General features: G+C 40.7%; 1 protein-coding gene across 5 annotated transcripts in view; it reads right to left on the bottom strand.

The window, feature by feature from the left end:
- Window positions 1-335: 335 nt before the first annotated feature.
- DNAJC6 (DnaJ heat shock protein family (Hsp40) member C6) overlaps window positions 336-26,517 on the bottom strand; it is a 139,161-nt gene continuing 112,979 nt past the window's right edge. For all 5 annotated transcript variants that reach the window (XM_082687825.1, XM_082687824.1, XM_082687828.1 and 2 more), the window contains 11 exons: window positions 25,140-25,219; window positions 24,141-24,334; window positions 23,952-24,032; window positions 20,959-21,393; window positions 18,697-18,831; window positions 16,143-16,211; window positions 14,809-14,928; window positions 8,104-8,367; window positions 5,635-5,777; window positions 3,777-3,953; window positions 336-2,703 (listed from right to left, as the gene is read on the bottom strand). In XM_082687825.1, coding sequence (XP_082543951.1) covers window positions 2,602-2,703; window positions 3,777-3,953; window positions 5,635-5,777; window positions 8,104-8,367; window positions 14,809-14,928; window positions 16,143-16,211; window positions 18,697-18,831; window positions 20,959-21,393; window positions 23,952-24,032; window positions 24,141-24,334; window positions 25,140-25,219 — 1,800 coding nt within the window. In that variant the 3' untranslated portion in view covers window positions 336-2,601. The remainder of the gene's footprint in view (window positions 2,704-3,776; window positions 3,954-5,634; window positions 5,778-8,103; window positions 8,368-14,808; window positions 14,929-16,142; window positions 16,212-18,696; window positions 18,832-20,958; window positions 21,394-23,951; window positions 24,033-24,140; window positions 24,335-25,139; window positions 25,220-26,517) is intronic.

Genomic DNA, 26,517 nt, shown 5'->3' with positions numbered 1-26,517 from the left:
ATCCACTAATATTCTATCTAGGAGACCAGGATTTCTCTGCTGATTCTTTTTGAAACATTGTATTTACAGAGCATGATCCAAAGTAAGTGTGTGTGTGTGTGTGTGTGTGTGTGTGTGTGTATTGTGTGTGCATGCGAAAGGGGAAAGGGCGGGATGAGGGTGGTTAAAGTATAAATCCAGAAATCCTCTCAGATCACATTTTGGTGCAAATGTATTAAATGGCTTTTCATATTCTTTTCCCGTAACTTTTCTTAAAAGTGAATCGCGTCAGAAGATGTAACTCAAACTTGTCATTAAATTCCTATAAGTGCAAAAATAACTTAGGTTTCTACAAATATTTTTGAGCCTTTTAATATACATTACAAATATTTTAGACCAATCACATTTTGTTGTGTGTAACATATTTACAAAACAAAAAATATATTACAACAAACATGAATGAAACAGTGAATCTGATCAACAACAAGCTTTGTCACAACCAGATATTTAAAAGGAATGCAAAAACCTGTTGGTCTGCATATGTTAAGAGTTTTGAGATAAATAGGGGTCCAGAATTGTAATGTATCTGGAAGAGAGATGAAGGAAATCCCAAATTTAATAAGTTAGGTAAGATTCTTTCTCTTGCTAATTACATAATGTTTAATGATGTTTTATACTGTGAACATTGATGAATTACCCAAACATGATACAAAGCTAATATAGTTCTATCATTTCAAAATGTACGTGACATTCACATAATATCCTTTTAATTATTATCATTATATACTGTAGTTCACACAATATCTACAAATGTGAATGAGAAAGAAAAAAAAAAAACCAGGTCACAGCAACATGTCTCACATTCCAGTTTTAAATAAGACAAGCACATACTGGATCAAACATTATTTCATTATACGTTAATAAATAACACCTAGTTTGTTATGGTTACCTTGAACAGTTTACAGCTGTATATTTAAAAAGAGAACATTTTCTGCAAGTTTCACATTGTCAATAAAGAGTAAAATAAATAACAAACATAACAAAAAAGGAAGAGAAAGTAAGTGAGCAAGCAAGAAAGAACAAGTTCTATATAGAACATAAAGTATTTCTGACATGCTGCTTTTCTGGTACAGTTTGCCACAAGAAAATTAAAATGGAAACAAAAAATGATTGTCTTTTAAAAACAACTTCTGAAAGCTTTTCACAATATTGAGCACGAACCTTTTAAGATTAGCATGGAAATCTTTTTGCCCATCTGCTTTGCATAGATATACTATGCACTTTGTGTATGTGCACACCCAGAGAGACTTCCTGAAGTCTCAGGATAGCAACTGCTGAGCCCTCAAAATGAGAAAGAGCCAAAACGCTGGACTGAAATCCAACCAGTGTGAAGTCGGCAAAGGTCTCCTTCTGGCTTTGCTTTCACAGATGTCCCTGTGTGTATGCTGTTCTGTGGACCCCCAGCTACTTTGAAAACAATAAACCCACTGTAAGAATCCAAGGATCCAGTTTCAATAGGTGGGAGGAAGACACAGTTCCTCCAAACAAATCCTGACAAGCCCCCACCTAACTTGGTGGGAAGGTGAGCACAGCTCCCCCTCCCCCGCCCCACCCCGCCACTGTGCCTACCTCATTACTTGTGTTCAGTGTGGGTTTTCTATGCCCTCAGCACAACCGCTCACAGACCTAGAGGACAGGGACTCCTTACGGGGTATCAAGCCTGATACACTGTGACTGTGCCAAACTGCCTCGCAACCTATTTCCAGCTAAGAACATTTTCCTGACTTAAGCAAAAGGAAGAGCATGAAGCCTTATGGCAAAATTGTAAATTTCTTTCAGATTAGGTTTAGAGTTGAAGTTACATCATTAAGACATTTTCTTTAAGCAACCACAGTTTTCTAAAGGGAGAGGAAAGTAGCAGCCCAACTTTCTGACCAGGAACAAAGATTTCTGTCTCCACAGTATCCCTGTTTTCTTTACTCAGCATTTCCATTAAGTTTTAGCTTATCCAGGAAGAGTTGGCAATCACTGTATTGTAATACAATAATCACTTTCCACAGTTCAAGTTCTTTTACATGAGTTAGTCCTCTTGACCAAAAGAAGTATACAGTATTATGCTAAAGACCATTGTAAATTTCCATAAAAATAAAATATTCAATGGTTGTGTTCCTAGAATCTATGTAAAGCCATGGCTCAAATTACATCTTTCCAATAAAATCTAAAAACCATTAGTTAAAATCTATAATGTAATCCAATTAGCATAGCTTTTGCTCATTATTCCTGTTCTCAGACAATGAGATGGTGTTATGCCTTTGGTGGCCTCAGTTTTCCATTTCCCCACAAAATGCTGAGTCAGCTCCCCAGAGAGCAGGCTGGAATCTTGTAACTCCACAAGGTTGTCTGACTAAAAGTTCCTCCCCTGCTTTGGACTTTTTATAGTGGGGACTTGAGGAAACAAACATCCACAATCCTTATCAGTGAGGAATTAATTCACGAGTAATTTAACAGTTTAGTACTGGAAACATGTTACTAGAGTTTTGGGTTCACCTGTGAAAACTTCAGAATTGTGACGCACACTAAGCATTAGCACAGGTCTGCCGCAGAGATGGAAAAGCTCATATGTTAATACAAGGGCTTTTGACCTTGATTTTCAAATTCAGACCAGGCATCATTGAGCTCCATGAAAATCATCTTTGCATATTGTTCATAGGGTTGCCCGGTAGCCTGTAGAAAAAAATAAAACAATGCATTACATACTACAGACCAAAATTTTACCTGTATTACAATTTTCACTGCTAATAGGGGGTTCCAAGTAATTGAAATGTTTTTCTATTAGGCCATTTCTCTTTTTATAGCTTATCTATGTGACCCTAATGATATGGCCTCCCCAGAACTCCCTCCCCTTAGGCATTGACATACGGTAACAGTAGTCCATGAATGAGCAGATACAGAGCACTTACTGAGTAGTGAAAGATGGACCCATTCTCCAGAAGTACTTACCAATGACAAAGGCTCAGGACAGCCTATCTATAATTAGTAATTTAATTTAATTAATTAATTTAATTTAAATTAGTAAACTCCTCTATTTTCCAATTTCAAAAAAAATTTAAGTTCTTGGAAACCCATAACATAGGTGCAGGGTTTGTGTATTTTCCTAGGTTCCTGTTCCTCTTTCTCTTTTGATTCACTGAAACGCTTTGTTTCTGATTAATTCTCTTCTTCAGACTAGTCATCAAAAGTATAGAGAAATGAAAATCAAATACATGAAATTCAAGCTTGTGTTCCCAAGTGGCATTTCAACCATAGCCTCACATAACAGGGCTGGTGTAAATAAAACCAAGTTTGTCTATATGACAGCAAGGTGATTCACTTCCGTCTAAGAGGTTTCTTCATCTTATGAGGATTTCAACTGGGGCCATCCGGTAGCTTCTGATATTGGAGAGCACCTATATGTTTATATACTTCCATGAAAACATAAACTGGCATCATCAACAGAATGACGATTTTAGGTCCATTTTGAATACTTTGTTGATTCCCACCAATTTTGCCAACTACATGCTAAAGCTTCTTCCCTAGAGCTGCGGCTAAACATCCTGCCATATCTCTACAAGAGAAAAGTTTTCCTCTATCCAGCTCTTAGCCCACTCTTACTATTATAAGCCAGGACACAATTACATCCGATCCCTAAAAATTACTCGGCGGTAAATCATACACCTAGTAAAGGCCCTTCATTCCATTGTTGTGTTGTATTGTATAGTTTCATTCCTCCTGCTTCATCAAGGGCAGGTTATACTCACTTTATCCGGGTGCACCACCAGCACAGCCCTCCGGTACACCTTTTTCACCTGCTCAGGTGTTACCAGGTCCGCCATGCCCACTGGTTTCCACTTGGTCTCCCCAGCCCACAGCACCGTGTGCATCGTGGACAGAAGTGCTCTGATATTTCTCTCTTTGCCTTCAATCCATTCCAGAATCTGTCAACGCAGAGGGAATTAGGAAATTCAAATGTTTCAATCCCCAAGGTCTCCATCGAGACTCTGGAAACCCCTCCTGCCTCAGCGACATCAACTACTTGGGGCTTAACTACTTGGGACTCTGTGCATATGCCAAGCTGTTTCCTCAACCTGGCATCCTTTTCCACATCCATCTCCTAACCTGTCTTTCTGGCTGACCCTTCATCATCCTTTTAAAGCCTGCTCAGGACTTTCCTACTATTTGCCTTTGCCAACTTGAATTCCTTCCTCTTGGCCCCACTCCCGGAGTTAATCCCATTTCTAAAGCTTGGGCCCTGTAGAGGCACACCCATGTCTACTTTGGTCTCTGCTCTCTGCCTCTGTCTAGTGTAGTGTCTGGCAGACAGACACCAAATAAATACCCCTTGAAAAAAAGAACACATTTCTCTGAGTTAATCCCTTGAGCATGTTTCTATCATAATATATGTAATACTTTATCGAAATCACCTTTCTTTGCCATTACGCAGAGTTGTTTGAGAAAAGGTACTGTTTCCTATACATCAGTGCAACTCAAGAGCGAAATAACATGCCTGGTTCAAAAGACTACTCAAAAACTATCAAATGAGGTGATTATGTTGAAGGGTTTGTAAGAATGCACCAGCATTTAGCACATAATAGATGCTCAGAGGGTATTTGTTGATGAGTGATGGCTTAGCCAAGGTGAAGGATGGTTACTCTCCTAAGCAACTAAATACCTAGTACCAGCTAAATAACCAACCGTAGTTTAAAAGACTTAAACCACTTTTTTTCATAGAAAACTGTTAGAGTTTGCCTAATGAACAAACTGAGATTAAGCACAGAGTTACTGAGATGAAGCACAGAGTTTTGTAAGAAAAATGAAACCTCTGTGGTGTTACATGAAATAAAAAGGCAAGCATGCAAACAAAGGATCCCGTATTGCCCTCAAAAGAGTATCCAAGGGGCGCCTGGGTGGCTCATTGGGTTGAACCTCTGCCTCAGCCAGGGTCGTGATCTCGGGGTCCTGGGATCGGCCCCCCATGGGGTTCTCTGCTCAGTGGGGAGCCTGCTTCCTCCTTTCTCTCTGCCTGCCTCTCTGCCTACTTGTGATCTCTCTGTGTCAAATAAAATCAATAAGATTTTTTAAAAAAAGAGTATCCAAGGATCTTTAGATCTTAAACAAATGTTCAAATTGTCTGGAAGTATGTTACATTTTTTCAAAATGTGCAAAATGGACTGGCTGTGCTAATCCTGGTTCTGGAGATCCTTTAATGCAGTAACAGATTAGAGCGCCATCTCCCAGTTAGTTCTAGTGTCAGCATATTTCGTCAGGTAGGAATTCAACCTCTCCATCTGTGAGAACATTCCAGTTCTCTTGATCTTTTACAGACCTGTTCTCCACTACCTCACACAATTTATCCATGTAACCACCCTTTGGTTTCCAGGCTAAATCAGGAGTACCTGGTTTATAACTTTTTTTAAATGGGGAAATATTCTTTTTCCCCAAATCCAATGCTACCTAGACTTCTAGAATCAAAACAGATAAAAGTAGAACTGCTCTGGTGGAAAGTGGAGGGAAGCAGTGAGGAAGCCAGGAACCAGGAACACTGATGGCTCCACACCCCCTGATCTTCTCACATGACTGTCACACCAAATAATCACACTGGGCCAAGGGCTCACTCACCTTCAATTTCTCAGGATCCATTTCCTTAGCCATTTCCTCCTTTCTCATCTCAGCTATTGTTCGAGGCCCCTTTTTGTCTTTGTGTGCATTGAAACCTTGACCAGAAAGTAAATCTTCAAAGTCAGCTGCTTTTTGTTTCCCTTCTGCAATAGAATTTTTTAAAAAATCATTATAATTTTACTCTTAAACACAAAATCCTATCACCTCATAACACTTTAGGGTCTCCAAAGTGCTTTCACATGCATTAATCCTCTTACTCCTTATACGTACCCAATGAACAGAGTATGAGACTCTCATGCCCATGTGACAGATGAGGAAAATGAGGTCTGGAGAAACTAAGAGATTTGCCCAGAATCATAGACCATATCCATCGCAAAGTTAGGACTCCTGGCTGGATTGTTAGACTAAATCCAACTCCATAACACTTTTCCCACTGTATCATCTTCTCATAGCTGAGGATACTTGTGATCCACACCCCCCACCCACACCAGTCATAGAGCTAGTTAGTATCAGCAATGCGGCTAACACCTGAGTTTAGGTACTTGCAGTCCATGGATGCCACTGCTTTCCTGCCCACACCCAGCTGGCAGTCTGAGTCCTGCACAGTGCTCTTTTTCACCAAGTCTGCTTGTGGCTTCATAATCCTTCTTAATGTTTGGAGAGGCAGCCTAGCATGGTGGCAAAGAGCAAAGTCTCTGGGGCTGGGATCCCAGACTTTAATCATAGCTCTGCCACTTACTGGCAATGTAATGTTGAAGCAAGTCAGTTATCATGTGCATGCCTCAGTTTCCTCATCTGTAAAACAGGGATGGTGTTAAATACCATTTACCTCATAGGGCTGTTGTGAGAATTGATACGTTAACATTTTAAAGGGTTTAGAATAGTGCCTGACTATTTAAATGTTTATTAAATTAAAACAGAACAGAACCCAAACACAGACATCCATGCTGTCAATGCCCATCAATCAATGCTAGCATGTGAATTGAAACCCATTTGCCATGTCTATACTATAAGACACACGCACGCGCACATGCACATGCTAAAATGTAAGTGCTCTGAGATGACGGTATTTGTCTGTCTTGTTCACTGCCATAATGCTGATGTTCTCTACACTGAAGATGAGCGCTCCATAATGTTCTGCTGACTGAAGCCAATCACCCTACATCTACTCAAAATACAAAACAGAGGGAAAGCCACATGGCTCTATGGAATTGTCCAAGCAATATCCACTGCTAACCAAAGAAGAAACATGATGTTACATATTCCCAACAACAACAAAAATCCCTGTCATGTTATTACTTTGAGAAGGCACCTGTGTCATATCCGGTAGAGTGTGACAGTTAAGAGAAGGGGTTCTGGAGCCACATTGCCTGGGTTCCAATCTTGCCCTTGCCACTTAAAAGCCACATGGACTTAAATTATTTATCTCCATCATAGATTTTTTTTTAAAAATCTATGACATGGGGTTGGTTTTAAAGGTCATATGAAATAATATATGAAACTGGTTGGAATAGCACCTGACATACAGTAAGCTACAGTGACTAGAAAAAGCAGAGTTTCCTTTCCCATGTTCCATAGAGAAAAAGGCCTATTTCCTCACCACATCCCTCCACATTTAGTTCTTGAATACGATCAGATCAACTGAAATGTAAAATACATTATAACAGGCTGTTTAACAAACTCAAATTTAACCACCCCTGCTAGGCAAAATATATCACTTTTTCCTTGTTATCAAGAATCCCATTCAAAAAAAGAAAAGAAAAGAAAAAGAAAAGAAGGAGGCCTATCCAGAGTATCCTCTAGCCTTAGCTCTTGGCCCACTTTGTGTTCTTTTAACTTTCTTCTCAGAAGAGAGGAAAAAAACCATCATAGAAAACTGAATGATCTGTACCCCTGGGGATAAAAATATATGTTTATAAAAAATAAAAAATAAAAATAATAATAAAAAATAAATAAAAAAGAAAACTGAATGATCTCAGAAATATCCACCAATCAGAGCACAACCAAGACTAGATGTCCAGGACAGACACCCTCCTCTAATCAGGATCCAAGGGCAAATATGAACAGTGCTTGCAAGGTTCCCAAACTTTCTCTCTACTCCCTCTTCCAAAGGAATAACAGCTTCAAGAACCAGCTACCCCTCCATTCACATCCACTCAGTATTATTTAGTGCCTACTAAGCTAGGTGCTAATGAGAACATGATGCAGGCCCTGCTCTCCATCCAGTCTCCAGGTGGAAAGAGACAGACAAGTGAACTAGCAGTCACAAAATGCCATAAGTGTTAAGAGCATGGTACACCCAGGTGCTTCAGGCCCAGAGTGGAGGTAGGGATCATGGTGTGTCTCTACAACTCTAAGATTCACTCAGAAAGCACTGGAATTGTGTTCTGTCTCTTCGGACATACATACACACAGGTAGTATGACAATGCAGGCTATCCTCCGGTCAGGCTACACACCATCATCCTTACCCAAATTAGCCGATCCTTTCCCACGTTCACTCTGCCCCCCAGGCATGGCTGAGAAGCTCACGTTGTAGTTGGGTCGGTGCTGGGGAGACGAGTGGGGGATGCTGGTCTGTGGCTTAGACTGTGTCTGCTGCCAGCTGTAGCTCCCTCCCTGCTGCCACCCTCCCCCCATGGGCTGGGGAGATGCTTTCTGCGGTGAGCTGAGAGGTGGAAATCCTCCACCCAATCCAGTTGGTGTGGTGGGTTTGCTGGCAAATGAAGAACTACCTATGGAAACAAACAGAGAAAGACATAGGAATGCTATTTTGAAGAGCCGTGTCCCAAGTTACTGTTTTCAGTGATTTTAGTGGAAATTACTTTGACTGATAACACAATTAACCTTCCTAATAGTTAAAGAAACTGCAGGTATGTGTTTCCTTTAATCTCCACAGTGACATTTTTAGGTATGTATTATTAGCCGCATCATTTTCTTCAGATAAACAAACTGCAGTCCAGAGCAATTAGGTGATTTTTTCCCAAGTCACACAGCCGGCAAGTGACAGAACCAAGACTGGAATCCGGGTCTTTGACTCCAAGCCTGAAGAGCCCCAGCTTTTCCCACTGTGCCATCTCTTCTCTCCCTCCCACCTTCTAAGCACATTCTGTTTTCTTCACTGGAAGAAAAACTACAAAATGACAAGAACAGAGAATAAAGCAAAATATGTTCACTCACTAAGGTACTACTTACCTGTCAATGATCAAGATTAATCATTGTTTGTTGTTAAGAACAACAGTGGTGAGTGCCCAAGAGTAAACAAAGATGCTCTGAAATTTCACAAGTAGGTTTCAATTTCACACTTCTTGCATTTCATTGCAAGAGAGTAAACACAGCCAACTGCTAACACAACTTTGAACCAGGCAAAGGATCTTACTCAAGCTTAAAAAAATTATTAGTTTGTGCCAGGAATCTAAATAGAATTCTGATTCCACAACCTCCTAACTTTTAAGTACTCACTGCGTACATGCTGGGCTGTTTCCAAAATACAAAGACCAGCTATGGCTTGTGTTTAAAGAGGTAAAATGAGAAACTGGAATGTAGTGATCTTTCATGCACCAAACCCAAAGTAACAGTGATAATAAAATAACTAACATTTACGTACAAAATACGCTTGTGTATATTACTGCTTTCAATCTACACAACACTCTTAAGGAGGTAGGCAGTACTACTGATCCCCCTTTATAGTTTTTATATTTTAATCCATAAGTACTTATTTTTATATTTATATTTATTTTAAATTAACATATGGTATATTATTAATTTCATAGGTTGTATTCAGTGATCCATCAGGTGCATATCATACCCAGTGCTCATTCCATCAAGTGTCCTCCTAATGCCCATCACCCACGTACCCCATCCCCCCACCCAGCTCCCCTCCAGCAACCTTCCTTTAGTTTTCTATAGTTAAGAGTCTCTTACAGTTTGTCTTCCTCTCTGATATTCTCTTATTTTTCCTTCCCATCCCCTATGTTCAACTGATTTGTTTCTTAAATCCCACATATGAATGAACTCATATATTTGACTTTCTCTGATTTCTCTTAGCATAATACCCTCTAGTTTCATCTACATTATTGCAAGTGGCAAGAGTTCATTCCTTCTGATGGCTAAGTAATATTTCATCATATATCTATACCACATCTTCTCTACCCTTCCATCTGTCAGTGGACATCTGGACTCTTCCCACAGTTTGGCTATTGTGGACATTTTGCTGCTATAAACATTGGGGTACATGTGCCCCTTCAAATCACTGTTTGTATCCTTTGGATCAATACCTAATAGTGCAATTGCTAGATCATAGGGTAGCTCTATCTTTAACTTTTTGAGAAACCTCCATACTGTCTTCCAGAGTGGTTGCACCAGTTTGCATTCCCACCAACAGTGTAAAAAGGCTCCCCTTTCTCCACATCCTTGCCAATATTTGTTGTTTCCTGAACTGTTAACTTTAGCCATTCTGACCGGTATCTCATTGTGGTTTTGATTTGTATCTCCGTGATGCCAAGTGATGTTGAGCAATTTTTCATGTTGACCCCACTTTAACAACAAGAAAATCCGAAACTCAGGGACGCTTCCTGATGTGCTCATGATCACACAGCTAGTTAACAGTGTGGGGGCTTGACAATAGGCATCCTACCTCCAAATGTCATGCTCATTTGCTGTACCCATGATCCCTAATTTCTCCGCAAATCTCTGAGCCTGACACTGCAAGTTACCCCTTACTGTCTCTTCTCTCTATGGGCTTTTCCCTTTATTCATCTAGGACTCCTTCCTTCCTCACTGGGAATGCTGCCTTATAGACACTATAACTTGCAGTCAATCTGAGTTTGAGTCTCAGCTCTCTCACCCATTCATGAACGCATTTATTCATCCATCCATCTAGTCATTCACCATCCATGCATTCACTCATCAGTATTTATAGAGCATCTATGTGCCATCTCCTGTGCTGAGAGCTGGGGACACAGCACTAGGAATACGATCTACAGAGAATCCTTGTTCTTCTGAAGCTCAGTGAAAAACTTCAACTCATGGAGCCTCAGTTTCCTCATTTGTAAAACCAGAACTACATCTATATCACAGGTATACCATAAAGACACAAAGGCTATATGAAAATATTTCACAAACCCTGAATTAAGTAAATTAGGAGGCATTACATATTATATTATGATGCAAGTTCATATGCCCAGTATACACCAGTACATCATAAGGGCTCAATAAATACTTGGTAATAGAAAAAGGTAATGACAGAAGCTCTGAAGCTTGGCATTGCCCCCTGTCAGTGAGTAACTCAGAGCCTGAAGCCTCTTTCATGAGCCCCTGTCAACAGCACATCAACATACAGCTTACACTGGGTATTCGTTCTGCACTGGGATTTCATTTTACAGTTTAAGGATGCTTACTATCTTCCTTCTGAATATAGATAGATAGATAGATAGATAAATTCAGAATATATATATATATACATATATAATTTAAAATTCAATAAATATGGAAAAGCCTAAAAACTTAAAAAAAAAGCTTCCATATTCCCATTACACTGCCATTTATTCATTCATTTATAAAACACTATCGAGCATCTTTCACATGCTAGGCTGCAACACGGTAGTGAAAAGGCAAATGCTGATCCTGCTCTCAAGGGGCTGCTCATCAACATTGTAAGACTTTCTGATGCCTAATCTTCCAGAATATTCTCTACCCATGTTCAGAAATTTAATTTTTAATGCTACTGAAGCAGGGAACTGACAAAAATGTAAAGCAGCAGCTAAACCTAGAGGCCACTGCTATCCTCATTAAAAGCCAAAGCAGTGGTTATCAGCCTTGGTTGTGCATTATTATCACCTAGGGAGCTTTTAAAACTCCCTACACTCAGGCCACAGCCAGACCAATTAGATCAGAATGTCTTCAGGAAAAACTAAGGCACTGGTATTCGCATCAGAATTGCTGAATGTCAAAATATCTTTAGGAGAAGGACACTGTCTTTTGCCTTTTCTGAATTGCAGCTATGTAATTTGGAAGTTTCATTTTAATCCTCAAAGCGATTGCCAGGGTATCAAAAATTCTGGCTTTGCTTATGACCTGTTCACTCTGTGGCTTTAGAAAAGTCACTTACCTTTCCTAAATTATGTGACTTGAAAAATAAAGAAATTTAGGAAACCAGTTTTCCCAGCAGTTGTAAGAATTACTATCTTTCAAAACTGGCAAAGAACTCCTGAACTCCTCCCAGCAGGTTCATTATTGTAGTGATATGGGTGTAGCTATTCTGAAATTATTTTTGTTGTAGGACAACTAGTGTTGTTGAGATCCAGAGCAATGGAAGCCACATATGCAGAATAGGGCAAGGTACAGAACAGTCCTGCCGTACCGGATGGGATTCTGTATTTCAATTACACCTGCTCATCTCCTCTCTCTAGCTTCTGAAAGGCAGAGCAATGAGACTCACCCCAGTACCAATGAACATACTTGGCACACAGACCTTGGTTTCCAAATGCCATTTTCCACAAAAGAGAATAAGGATTCCTTGGAGAATGACTGATTTTAGGGCTGGGGAACAAATATTTCAAGATAAGCCTGGAGCATCTTATTGTGCCATAAAGAAGGAAGGTTCTCAAAAACTGATGGACACAAGTGAAAAGGACGGAGGAGCCAGGAAAAAAAAAAAAAAAGCTTTCACAAACCAAACTAAATCTGAGACATGAACGTTACAGAAAGTAATGACAGTAATGAATAAAAAAGAATCCACTGGGGTGCCTGGGTGGCTCAGTGGGTTAAGCCACTGCCTTTGGCTCAGGTCATGATCTCAGGGTCCTAGGACTGAGCCCTGCATCACGCTCTCTGTTCAGCGGGGAGCCTGCTTCCTCCTCTCTCTGCCTGCCTCTCTGCCTACTTGTGATCTCTCTCTCTCTCTCTCCCTGTCAAATAAATAAATAAATCTTTTTTAAAAATCCATTAGTCCAAACGGATGAGAGAGAAAGAAAAAGAGACTCTTTTTTACAGTTAAATGCCAATTAATATATACAAAAACAAGGGCAGAATCAGATAATCACAATTTCACAACCACCATAGTAATAACTGCTTCAGGCAAGAATCACTAATGACTGCTAAAACCAGTAGCTAAATCAAATGGAGAATAAGATATTCTCAGAGAGGATAGCCTCAAATTATCTCCAGATTACTCATTAATTACAAAGGGAAAAAATGGTAACTTTGTAATGAAGAAACCTGGCAGACACCCCTTAAAGCAAATGATCAAAGTTAACATCAAAACCAAACTGAGACTTTCTCACCTGGCCTATATCCCTCAAGGATCCATGTCATGCAAAGAAAAAAAGAAAAAGAAAAAAAGGGAAGAAAAAAAAAGGGCAAAGGAACCATTCCAGATTCATTTCTAAAAGGACATGACAACTAAATGCAGAATGTGAGGCTGGAGTTTTAAAAAGAATCTTCTATAAAGATCCCCTCTCCAGAGAGGCCTTTCCTAACCACTTGATACCTAAAATAACACCCCAGGCCGTCCATCATTCACACGCTCTTTGCTTTTTTTTTTTTTTCCCCCCCATATGCCTTAAGAAGGGGTTCATGAGTGTGAGCTCCAGAGCTTCGGGGGGTTGAAATCACGGGACTTGGGTGTGTTACTTAATCGTCTGGGCCCCAGTTTCCTCATCTGCAAAATGAGGATACCAGTCCCAATACTTCAAAAAAGATTACAGAGGAGATTAAATGGAATGATACATGTAAAACTCTTAAAATAACATTGTTTTTTTGTTTTAATTTGATACCATATTACATACTTACTCATTTACTGTTTCTTTCCCTTTCTAGAATAAAGGCTTTAGGAAGGCAGGAATTTTGTTTTGGTTTTCTTTGTGTGGTTGGTTTTTATTAAGACAATGTTAGCACACAGAGGGCACTTAGTAAACAGCTGTTGAATGGATAAAAAATGAGCAGTGAATAAGATTTTATTTGACACAGAATTTCACCTGATATTATTATTTTAAAATTCAAAATGTATATTAAAAAGGAAAAGGAAAGAAAGGAAAATGACTTTGAGAGTTCTTAAAAGAAAAAAAAAAATCTAAGGAGTTTATGATGGAAGGTCAAGGTTCTGACACAATTACTGGCAAAAATGGAGTCATGCTCTCAACCCCTGCAGACGATTAAGCTCTCAAGCTTCAGAAGGGCTCTCTCTCTTTTTTTGTTTTTTAAAGATTTTATTTATTTATTGGACACAGAGAGAGATCACAAGTAGGCAGAGAGGCAGGCATAGAGAGAGGGGGAAGAAGGCTCCCTGCTGAGCAGAGAGCCCGATGCAGGGCTCGTTCCCAGGACCCTGAGATTATGACCTGAGCTGAAGGCAGAGGCTTAACCCACTGAGCCACCCAGGCGCCCCAAGAAAGGCTCTCTTGAGAACCTAAACTATCTGCATGGCCAATTCAAAGCTTTGTGTCTAGGATACTCTATCCTTATTTAACTCCGCACTACCCAAAAGAAGAAGGAAAAAAGAGAAAGAAAAGGTTTCACGGCATACTAGTCCAAAAAACTGCTCCTTCAAAAAAAGTTCCTTGGTGAGATGGTTTGCAAACCCTGCCAACTCTATCCTTTTGGGGAACATCACCATGAATACCATCACCATGCTCAGAAGCTTTTGCAATAATTAAAGTCCAATAAACTTGGTGCTTCCAAAATTACTTGCTCATGGAACACTTATCTTGCAACAATGATTAACATATGATGAAAAACACTTTGAAAATACTATAGAGAGTCTATTTTCTATATGGAAATTTACAAACTGATCAGAGAGCACTGTAGGCAGTGGAGAGAAGATGGATGCTGACGTGAGGGTCTCAGGGGTACATGTTCATTACCTCTGCTGAGCCAAAGTCTGTTATCAGGAGCTCCTGAAGGTTCTGACTGTACTCATGCTACTAATCCAAAATTGGGCATTGGAGAAATGGTGTACTAGCAGTTGATTCCAACCAGTATTTGAAGCCTGTTTTGTTTTTGTTTTTGTTTTTTTTAAAGCCCATCTCAGATTTTAGAATAAGAATAAGAAGATTAAGAATACATACTATTTCAGTTCCCAGGTAACGACACCAGTTTGTTGGAACACCAGAGATTTAGATGTAAGGCTTTGTAGCCAAAGTAAATGCTACTTTTATCTTAACCTGCTGAGTTCATACCTAGTGTCCCAAGGTCAGCAAAAGGATCCAGAGTCTGTGGTTTGTTTTGATGGGTGGGTGTGCCATGTGAGGATCCCGTGGGGCTGGTGGCAGCTGACTTGCTTCCCACTCCAAAACTTCCTGAAAAGGAAATAAAATGATTGAAAGTGAGTTAGTCGTCGAGGCTGAATTCTGCAATTCAGAAATCCAGAGCTACGGCTCATCTTGAGGGCAAATCAGGACAGGGTTTGCAAGTTCGTTAGAAGTTGATAGACCTTATTTCTCCAACTTAAGTGAAGAGTGGCTTGGAACAGGGACAGGGAACAGAGGAGGCTAATGTCATTTATCGGCCATCCCTGGGAACTATTATATCCAGTGTTTACCTCTCAGGTCACCTGATTTCATTCTTTTGTTTGAGGTTTGGAGTCAGGCCCGGATCGGAATTCTGACTCTGCTGCTTCCTAGCTGAGTAACTCGACATGTTGCATAACTTCTCTAAGATTCAAAATTTTCTTTTTGGTTAAATAAGGAAATAGCAACCGCTTCAAAAAGTTGCTGTGATAAGCATATAGTGTGTATGTGTATATGAGTGTGTGTGTTAACTTGCACAGGACTGGAAATATCATCATATGAAATGGCTCTCAAGAAATACCATACTAGCCATAAGAAAGAGAATTATTTATTTATTTATTTATTTATAAGATTTTTTAAATTTATTTGACAGACAGAGATCACAAGTAGGCAGAGAAACAGGCAGAGAGAGAGGAGGAAGCAGGCTCCCTGCTAAGCAGAGAGCCCGATACGGGACTCAATCCCAGGACTCTGGATCATGACCTGAGCTGAAGGCAGAGGCTTTAACCCACTGTGCCACCCAGGTGTCCCAAGAGAATTTATTTATTATAGACAAATTCAACATTAAAACAAGTCCTATGTTAAGACAACTCAGATTATTCAGTACCTACTCTATGCCAGAAAATTTCATATAAGCTATTTCATTTAAATTTGTGCAAACTGTGTGGGACAAGAATTATGAACCCTATTTTACAGATTAAAAATGGAGATTCAGACTTATAAAAAATCTGAGTGCTTCTAAGTGGCTGAGTTAGCTATATGCCCAGATTTGCCTAATTCTATTTTCAAGACACATTCAGCAAATGAAACTGGGAATAGTTAAATAATGTATAAAACACACTACTATCATGTCACCAAAGGCCGTGTGAAAAGGTCCCCCAGAAGGTGAGTCTTAGGAAATCGCATGGGTGGGCTATAATACTCTGCAAGTACTCATGACAGCTCAGGTAAAGGATTATGCTCCAGCAATTGGCTAAATGTGCACAAAAATAACCTGCTTTTACCTGGTTTGGTATGCCAGTCCCAACCTCCTGAAACATCTGGCTGAATGTTCACAGCAGGTGTACTAGAAGCTGCAAATGGGGAGAAGAAAAAAAATCATAACAAAATAGCTGAGAACCTGCTTTCCTGAGTTCACACAGAAAAACGCTGTCCTTTCCATGAAACCTGTGTGACCTGCCAATGTCCTAAGTGATTTGGCTCTGCTTCTGAGCTCTCCCAGATTCTGCAACACTGGTATTTTTGATGAACACCTTCATCTATGGTGACTTACATGACAGTTTGGTAGAACCCATATACTGTTTGTTACACTCTTCCTTCTTTGGCTTACCTATATTTAACTTCCATCCACACTTTGAGTTATAACTACGCATACGTCTGGTCTCCGTTAAATTGCTAGTTCCTTGAAGGTAAGAACTATCTTATTCATTTTTGTGTGTTCTACCTCTACATTTAACACAAAGTCAGTGGCCAACAAAAAAAGGTAAAAAGAAACTTACATTCCATTTGCCTTACTTTGGTATTAATAAGTGTATGAGAGTTATGATTAGCTTAGAACTAAAACTTTGTTTTCCCCTCTGCTGTGACTGAATGGAGAATGATGAATCAATCAGAGCATGTATTGAGCACTAACTATATACGTCACTACTATGCCAGTGTCATCATTCATTATCACTCAAAACTAACTTACTGCAGTTTTGAGAGAGATCATTCTGACTCCTCTCAAAATTCCAAATGTAGAATTTATAAGAAATGTTCAGCTACAGAGAATCAGGTATATTAGAGGAATACACATTGGTAGAGTAAGCTTTTTCTGAATCTATAAAATCCAAGTAAGAAACAAGAGACCATAAGAAAGAATTTCTTTTTAAGGCACCTGTAGGTTCTGTCCATAAAATCAGTGAGTAAAATGCAAACATTAAAATTACATGGCAAATAGTATTAAGCACACACATACCCCACCACCACCAAAAGAAACATCAAAGCACTGAAATTACCATTACCAAGGTTTGCTTTCAACTTAGTAATAACTAAGACATCTTGTACTTTCCTCTCATTGAGTTAAAAAGAACATGCCCTTAACAGTCATAATAGTTCTTTCCTTTCTATTTCTCTTCTACTATAGTAACCCATGAAAACTGTGGTGGAAATTAGACAATTTTGCTAACATTTGCTGTTTGATTTCCTTTAAACTCTGATCTTGGTCTTCTACACAACTAGGATGTAGAAATAGGTCTTAGAACTTCAACCTTGGGTTTTTTTTTTTTTTAATAGTGGAAAAATTTATATTTAGATTTAGCCAGCTGGACTCAGTTTAGACGATCCCAATTTTGTTGGCAACATCCAAAAAGCATCATCGTTGGGGCCAGTCGAATATATGCCTTCTTCTCTCCATCAGGTCTGATCAAGGTCTATGTCATAGAGCTTCATCACAGCCTGTTTGATATGGTACTTGTTGGTCTTGACATTCACAATTAACGTGTGTTGTTGTCTTCTGTTTTCTTCATGACTGACTCAGTAGTCGAGGGAACTTCATGATGGCATAGTGATCAAGCTTGTTTCTCCTGGGGGTGGTGCTCCTTTGAGAATATTTGGACTACCTTCAGAGACACAGTGTCTTGAGTCATTACAATGTAGGCAACATGAGGATCTTCAATTTTTTTGTGACTGTGGATGCCTTTCAGCACTGTCTTCTTGTCTTTCAAAACCTTTGCTTTGGCTTCAGCTTTGGGAGGGGCAGGGGTTTCCTTCTTAGCCTTTGGCACCATTTTCATGAAAGGTGAACTTCAGCTTTGTTACTGATCAAGCCCACAAGTCCTTATGACCACCCACCATATGTAAGGCACTGCACTAGGGAACAGAGAACTAAAAGACATTGTCTAGCCTCAAGAAATGTAATATCTGTTGAAGATGTAGGAACATACAGATGAAAAGGTAATCACCTAGTATTTTAAATTTCTATTTCTGTCTTTCATAATGGTTATCTACTTTTTCTTCCAATAATATATCCCAAGTGATTGCTGTCTTTAGAGTAGATATTCAATAAATATCTGCAGAACTCAACGGCAACATTTCTTGATTTTCAGAAGAGATTGGTGATACCTTGTAGAAATCAGAGGTGGGAAATCTAACCTCTCAGTCTGACCTACATGCTATCCTGTATGAAGATGATGCAACTGATCCACTAACAGCTGAATAATTGTTTCTCCAGCAAGGTAGTGGAAAACTCTTTCCAGTCACTGTCATGACACAGGTCAAAAGAAGAATAGTGACAAAACAAAGGGGTGCTAACTGGCCGAGAGTGGGTGATAAGCATCTTCTAACCAGTAGACCATATTAGGCTAGAATGGAGAGAGCAGGAGGGAGAGGACATGAGGTCACAGCACTGGGGTGTGAGAGCACATAGGGCCACAAAGGCCATTTTGATGACTCACTCCCTCTCTCAGCCTCCTGCCCCCTCTCCCCACTCACATACACATTCTCTCTAAACAAACAAACAAACAAACAAACAAATAAAATGTTTTAGAGATTGACTAATTAATTAAAATACATTCTTACCATGCACTGTAGGTGAAGGACTTCTTGTAGGCTGAAGAAAGGGGTCACTGGAAGCGCTGGACGTGGTCAGAAAAGAACCCAGGAGATCCTGACCCGATGGTTTAGAAGGTCCTCCAAATGGGTCAAAGGTGGCACCTATACAATGGAAGGAAAGCCGTGTTTCTTCGTCCTGTGAGTTCATTCATTAAATTAATACTGAGGAGTTGTCACTGGGATGAAGCCTGCCTCCTGGGCCACTCCACAGGTCCATTCTACCCTTACAATTTCCCCCAGGGCCAAGAGTGGAACCTGAGGATTCCGGACTGCACAGGAATGGGACTGGCATACCAATGTCTTCATGGACAAAGGAGGACTGTAGATTTATCTGCTGGATGACCCATAAATCCCAACAATGAGGGCCTCGTGGACCCTCCAGAAATGACCCACAAAACCACGCTGGGACCAAAGGAGATGCTCTGTGAACAGCCTGTGCTCATACTGAATGTATTAGTGAACAAAGACCAGGCAGACAAGCTCTGCTATCAAGGTGAACAGTAGAAAACCCCACTGACCAGGTTTTGTTTAACTTCTGTTTTTTGTGGTCTCTGGCTCACTTGAAAGTTAGAAAGAGGAGAAAATGAGTGTTGTTATGTCACTCAAATGCTTTCTCCGACCACCACCTCTCAGTAACTTGCTAGAAACCAGGTGCAGATTTAGTGAAGTGAGGAAAAGTCTGTGAATGTACCCAGACGACCAGAACAAAGTAAGCAGCTGAGGACTCCAGCAACAATATAGCAAAACCAACGTTGTATCATTTCTCAGAGCTTATACTGCCCTTCAAAGAAAAATACTTCAGTGGATTCTCAGTCTCTCCCTGCCAGATAGTAGTATTATCTTCATCCCACAGGATATGAAACGGTTTCAGAAGACCAAGTCAATCAATACATTTAGCCTCAGTTTCATTATGTACAACCTGAGGCACGGGTTTAACTCATATCTCAAAGATCCCCTGTAGCTCTGACCCTAGAATGTAACTATCTACACCGGACTGTGATGAACTGAATCACTGAAAGTCACACAAAGTGCATGGCCTTGGAACCTGACTGAGTACTATGGTGTTTGGATCTTGCAGACTTTTTTTTTCCGACAGATCTTTTGTTCACTTTGTTGAGTAAGAACTAGATAAAGGGAAGCCAGATAGAGAGGAAACGGCCTGAGATTCAGGGCGCCTGGGTACCACCATGGCCCATCAGTCACTGATGTACGAGCTGGAGGCTCAACACCCACATACTATGATTTTAAGACTCACTCTTACACCAAACACCTCCAGCTGAACGACTGTAAATGAACATCACCCTGAGAGCCCCCTGGGAACTGCAGGATTAGCTTGGGGAAGCAAGTTCTCACAGGTTACCACAGCAGTGCAGAGCTGAGATGTTTCTCTTTACTCTTCCTAACATGATGTCATCTTGGTTCCTGGAGATAGTAAGAAGGGGCAGCTAAAACACTGACCCAGCTACATACAGTGTCTTGCAAATTTCAAAACACTGCCAAGGACCAGTCGTAGGTTGAGCCTGAAACAATCAGCAGAGCAAAGCCGAACCACCCGGGAAACAACCACCTGGCTACAGTCAGCAGTGCTGCTGCCTAAGTGCCTTGAATGTAGCTTGAAGTAACCAAGTACTTCTCTGGTACCCAAAGTGTATTTAGAAAATCACAATTCCAGGAAAACACTACAGGAAAATTAAGAGAGAGCTCTCAAGTCAAATGGCCCAGTTTTGGACCCTGGCCCCGCCAGTAACGAGCTGTATAAATGTATGCTACTTATTTGACCCTAAGCCTCCATTTCCTTAACTCTAAAAATAGGAAAAATAATAGCACCTAGTTACCAGATTTTTATAATAACTAAATCCATGCTTCGTGTTAAATTTCATGTTAGGCAAACAGTAAGTACTTCATGAATATTAGCTGTTATTATTAGTAACAATGTATCATTCTACATCTCCAAGCAGAAGTCACTAAAGCAGCTCAGGAATTGAAGCTCTGGGAAAAAAACCCAGAAAGGATGAAGAGCTCAAACATTCACTCCTACATCGTCCTACCAAAATGGACAACATTCCTATTTCCTCTTACATTCTCCATTTAACTGGAGATAGAGACCTCTAAGAGGGAGACCAGGGAGACCAGAAAAGTCTCACTGACTAGGAAAGTTCAATACTGCCTGCTTGGCTCCAAGGTTACCGTTCAAAACTGAGAGGTACAGCACAACATGGAAAACATTACCTTCTCCCACTCTTAGGGTTGGAGACGCAGACGTGGAGGCGGCAGAGCGGCGTGGTGTCGACTGGGTGGACGCAGGTCCACTCGGATGAAACACGTCTTCTACCCCTGACTGGCCAGCCTGGACAGGCCCGGCTGCCCCTCCACCCCCAAATAGGTCACTCAGCAGTTCAGAATTGGTGGGAGGCGCCACTGGCAGAGAGAAGTTCTGACTCACTGCAGACCCTTCCAGGCCCAGAAGGTCCACATCCTCGGGGGGTGGAGGAGCAGCTGGCTCCTGCTGCTTTTTGCTGGGCTTTTTAGCTCCATGATGTTTGTCACCGCTGGCGTTGCCATGTGGACTGGACAGAGTCAGAAGTTCATCATCCGACTGCTCACTTTCTGGGTTCACTAGTGCAGCGTGGTCCTCTTCACAGAACGATTTTTCTGATTTCTGATCTAAGGAAGGCAAAGATGCCCATAATTAGTTACTGGCCACAGGACTATTGGTTTTGAGGAGAGAGAGTCAGTCCAGAACTCCAGAAAGAGGAAGGAGCAGGCCTGAGCAAACAATGCCTGAGTAAACATCCCTTACCGATGGCCATCGGGATGTATTTCCCATGACATTCAATCACCCTCTGTTGGGCATCTGAGAGGCAGGACGGCACAATGAAAAGGAGCAGGAACTTCACAGCTGGACAGGCTGGGTCTGAATCCCACCTCTACTACTTACTGGTTCTGTGACATTGAGAAAGTTACTTTCCTTCTCCTCTGCTCTGTGCCTTGGTTTCCTCCTCAGCAAAAGGGAGGTGACAAAGAGTACCTAACTCAGCTGGCCGCTGTAAGAATTACATGAGATGATAGACAGAAAATGTTCAGACCAATATGAAGTAGTACTTTGGTGTTTACGATTATGATTATGATTATTATCTTCTAGGTACTACTGCTAGGTGCTTTGGAAAAAAAAAAAAACAACAAAACAAAACCCTGTTTCCTAATCTTTTGCTGATTCCTCTGTCTTTTCTTTTCCAGGCCTTTGGCCAAAACCAAGTCCTTCCTCCCAAAGTCTGGAGTGGAAGCAAGCCACACACCTAACGAGTGAATAGACAGAGGGGCTCCACTCAGGATGGTCCTTAGACCCTGTCAACATCAGATGGGCAACAGGGAAGAGCCTGTACTGGGGAAGGGATGGAGAGGCTGGTGAGGAACTTTTCAGGTGCTCCTTGAAACAGATCCTCCAAAGGAACTTCCTTATTTAATGTCAGCTAGACCCACATTCCAAATCAAGTACAGATCCATATCCTTAATCCCCGATTCTGAAATGCACAAAGCTATGAAAAGGGAAAGGTCTCCCTAAGTTTGGAACAAATTCAGCTGGTGGAAAACCAGTTCTGACCAGAACTGATGTGAAAGTATTTATAAACTCCATTTATCTCACCCAGCGTGATTTTTCTTTTTTTTTAATGTTTCACTGCAGAAACATGAATATGTTCCATTACAAGTTGTCTGAGATGCTGCTGGGGACACTAAGTAATATACAATTTACGTACCATTATAAGTTGTCTGAGATGCTGCTGGGGACACTAAGTAATATACAATTTACGTACCATATCACCTTTCTAAAATCTGAAACTTTTGCACTTCCTAAATGCTTCTGGTTCTGTGAGGTTCAGATAAGAAATTGTGCATTTATGCTAAAACCTATTTCAGAGCCTAACAGGAATGATTTCTAAATTACTTACTACAATGTCAGTGGAGAGGGAAAAGTGAAGTTTTATTAAAAGCCCTTATGAGAAGAAGTTACGATGGCAGTGGACTTGTTACTGTGGGAACTGGGAAGTCTACCTGCTGTCTAAATTTCACTGGGCGTCCCATTTTTTTTTTTTTTTAATGTTACTGGTTCCATTTCTCAGTAGGAAATTCTGAAATTAAGGCTTTTTTTTTCTTTTTTAAAAATATTTTACTTTTTTATTTGAGAGAAAATGAGAGAGAGCATGAGAAGGGGGAGGCTCAAAGGGAGACGCAGACTCCCCACCAAGCAGGGAGCCAAATGTGGGACTCAATCCCAGGACTCTAGGATCATGACCTGAGCTGAAGGCAGTTGCTCAACCAACTGAGCTACCCAGGCTCCCTGAAAGTAAGGCTTTAATTCAAAGGAATTCTGTGAACTTTTTTGTCACCAAACGTGGAAAACTCCAAAGACAATGGGAATACCACATTATGCTCACTCAGCAAAGAAAGGTAAATCAAAAGAATTTTATCCAGAGCATTGCCAAAGCTATTTTCTTACCCCTTTCTTAGAGAAAGTCTTTGCGATTCAATTCTGCATTGAATCTTGCAGTTAACCTCAGCAAACTCTACAGCAAGGAGACAAATGTATACGGACAGAATGCCAATGCCAGTCTACCGATGGCAGCAGTGTGAAGTGTTATGTTGCAAAGATTCTAAAACATCTCCAGGTTTGGCAGAAAAGGATACTGTGATTGAGCCCAATCTCTGCCACGGCTGTTAAGGCATGTAGCAGAGACATATAGGCAAGGTGTTTGCCTCTTCTGTACCGGGGAAAGCTTAGATCTGCACTGTTGGTGGTAAGAGCCCTCTGGGAGAAATGCCAGACTTTATGTTTTCAGAATATGTACTCAAGAGCAGGAGATAGCGTCCTTTATTAACTCATGTGTCAGCAGCATAAAGGGAAATCCTAGAGAATGTCATGCTTATTCCTAAGTCCATGTAAGATGTGATCCAAAACACAGCATAGAGAGAAAAGGTGGAATTTGGCTAAAAATGGTTTTATACATCAGTCTAAGAGTACCCATGGAGTTGAAAATAGGGAAGTAATTTCAAATTGCCTGATTAAGGAAAAGGAATGAGCAGGGAGGGTGTGAAATAAGGAGGAATAAGGATGACTTCTAAGTGCTGCTGCCTTTGAGGCTGCTTTGAGAATGAACCACATTCACAGAAGAACCATGTAACTTAAAGTGTCTAACCACGTAACTCAGAAAAATGCTTGGAATTACCTTGCCAACAGAGAGAGGAAAAGAAGCCACCTTGCCCAAAATGCCGGGGGTTGTCCGGAGGGATGTCTATTGGAGCCTGTCCTGCAAGACAAAAGGCCATGCAGCATCAATGAAACACAGGAAAGAAGTCAAAGGGATAACTAACACAGAGGCTTTGCCCTGAAAATAAAGCCACCAGGGGAGTCATACCTCCCAAGACCAGAGTATCTTGATGCTCCTGGTGAGAAGAGAAGAGGATGCTGGGATTGACATCTTTCGTGCAGTAATGTTCCCATGGTGGAGTTAAGTCTATCACTTTGTCGTGGGGCTGTAGTTCTACATCCAGAGTCACCTGAAATAGCTGAGGGTATTTTTCTGGTACATCACATGCATCCAACTCAGGTCTACATAGGAATTTAAAAGAAGATCAGTGAAAAACAATGGGATCAGAATGATGTTCAGCACAGAAATCATTGTAGGTTGACTCAGGTTGACCCTGAGACTCATTCCTAGGGAAAAAGCAATCATTAACCAGTTAAGTGACTTAACTGTCCTGAGCTTGCTTTCCTCATCAAGAGAAAAGAGGAGAGTAATGCCTACTCAAAAAATTTGGATACTACTGCATGTGAAGGCATTCTAGAAGGACGGCTGATAGATCCAGGCAAGGCCAAGTCAGTTGTTAAGGTAATGAAATAGCCCCAGGGGGCCACCCTGAGCTGCTGAATATCCACCTCCTATCCTGACCCTATCCTCCAGGCTTGAGTTCCCAAGACCATGTAGTAATAAAGCAACTAAAGTTCGTACAGAGGGGTACCCTGCTTCAGTGCTATGGCCTGGCATTGTGTCTAAAGGGTCATCACTCATAGCATACCACAGATTAAACTGCCATCCCTATTGAAAGACACAAAGGGATACATAGAAGCAAAGGGTTTCTAATTTGTTCAGTCTTCTTCCCTCAGGAGGAATTTTAGACCCTTCTGTTTCAAGTCTTTAATCCTCTTGTGTTCAAGACAAATTATATCCAATTGCAAGTTGTAAAATGCAACTGGGCTCTCCTGAGCTGCTAAGTTACACTCTAACAACTGTTAGTCCTGCAGCACAGGGTTCCAGGGGTGTTGCAGCATAGAGTCCATGAGCCTTGGGCTCTTGGCTTCCAGCATTTCACAGCTGCTTATATTGAAAGGGGTGTTCGGTTCAAGCAGCACTCACTTGGTGAACTTTAACACTGTGGTTTCCAGTGGTATGAATCCAGTATGAAACTGAAGCTGGAATATCTGGGTGTTGGTCACCTAAAAATACATGAGAGAAGCACATTACAGTCAGCCAGTGAAAAGGGAATTGGATCAAAAGACTGTATTTTAGGGAGCCATGCACTTTCAACTGTTTCAAAATCTGAGCCTTTGCTTACTATGAATACTAAATGATCTTCCCATTTGGAAATAGCCCAGCAGAGTTTCCAGCCTCTCCTCCCCATGAACTCTGCTTGGGCAAGTCATCCCCTCCATTAATGTCTCACGTTCTTGCTCACTGTCATACTTTGGCTCATTCCATTCCTTCTACCCAGGATGCCCCTGCTCCAACCTCCAATCCTTCAAGGGCCACCTTACAAGGTCATATCCTCCCTGCAGCCTTTCTGCAGCCACCACAGGCTAAAACAAACCACTCCCATTATGGCATTCCATCCTACCTCTTCTCTGATAGTGGATATTCAGATATGTGATGAATTTCTCCTGCTAGGCTGAGCTCCCAAAAGGCTGGGACACAGTCTTATTCTTGTCTGTCCTATACCCCTAAGGTGATGACTGGCATAGAGCATGCGCTTAGCAAATTTCTGATTAAATACAATTCTGATTAAAATACAAGTACCTACTACATTATTCATAATATCCAAGAAAAGGTAAGACCCAAATGTCCATCAACTGATGAAGAGATGAATGGAAAGTGCAGAGCCATAATGGAATATCATTTGGCCATATAAGGGAATGAAGTACTGATACATGATACAACGTGGGTGAATTTCAGAAACATGCTAAGTGAAAGAAGTCAGTCTCAAAGGACCACATATAGTATGATTCCATTTATATGAAATGTTCGAAATAAGCAAGTATATAGAAACAGACAATAGATTGGTGGTTGCCTAGGAGATGGAAGAGGGGAATGGGCAGTGGCCGCTAATAAGTATAGAGCTTCTTTTGGGCATGATAAAGATGTTATGGAATTATATAGTAGTGATGCATAACCTTTTGAAAATAGTAAACATAATGTATGTACTACATACATTATGGAATTATATAGTAGTGATGCATAACCTTTTGAAAATACTAAGCATAATGTATGTACTACATACATTAAAAGAATGAATTTTATGTTATGTGAATGTTACGATAATAAGAAATTTTTAAAATATAATTACTTAAATCCCACACCCTTCATAGAAATATATCCTCTCCCATTGATCCAAATGGGACACTATAAAAAAGGGCACAAGCTTCTAAAGAGCAAAGTTTGCTAGAAGTTCTAGGGCTGTCAGCTTCTGGCAAAGTCATCAAGCCAAGGACCAGGAAATCATAACCTCTCTGAGTCTCAT

This window comes from Mustela nivalis (assembly GCF_964662115.1).
Source record: "Mustela nivalis genome assembly, chromosome: 10".
Classification (NCBI taxonomy): domain Eukaryota; kingdom Metazoa; phylum Chordata; class Mammalia; order Carnivora; family Mustelidae; genus Mustela; species Mustela nivalis.
This window is presented reverse-complemented; position numbering and strand designations above follow the sequence as displayed.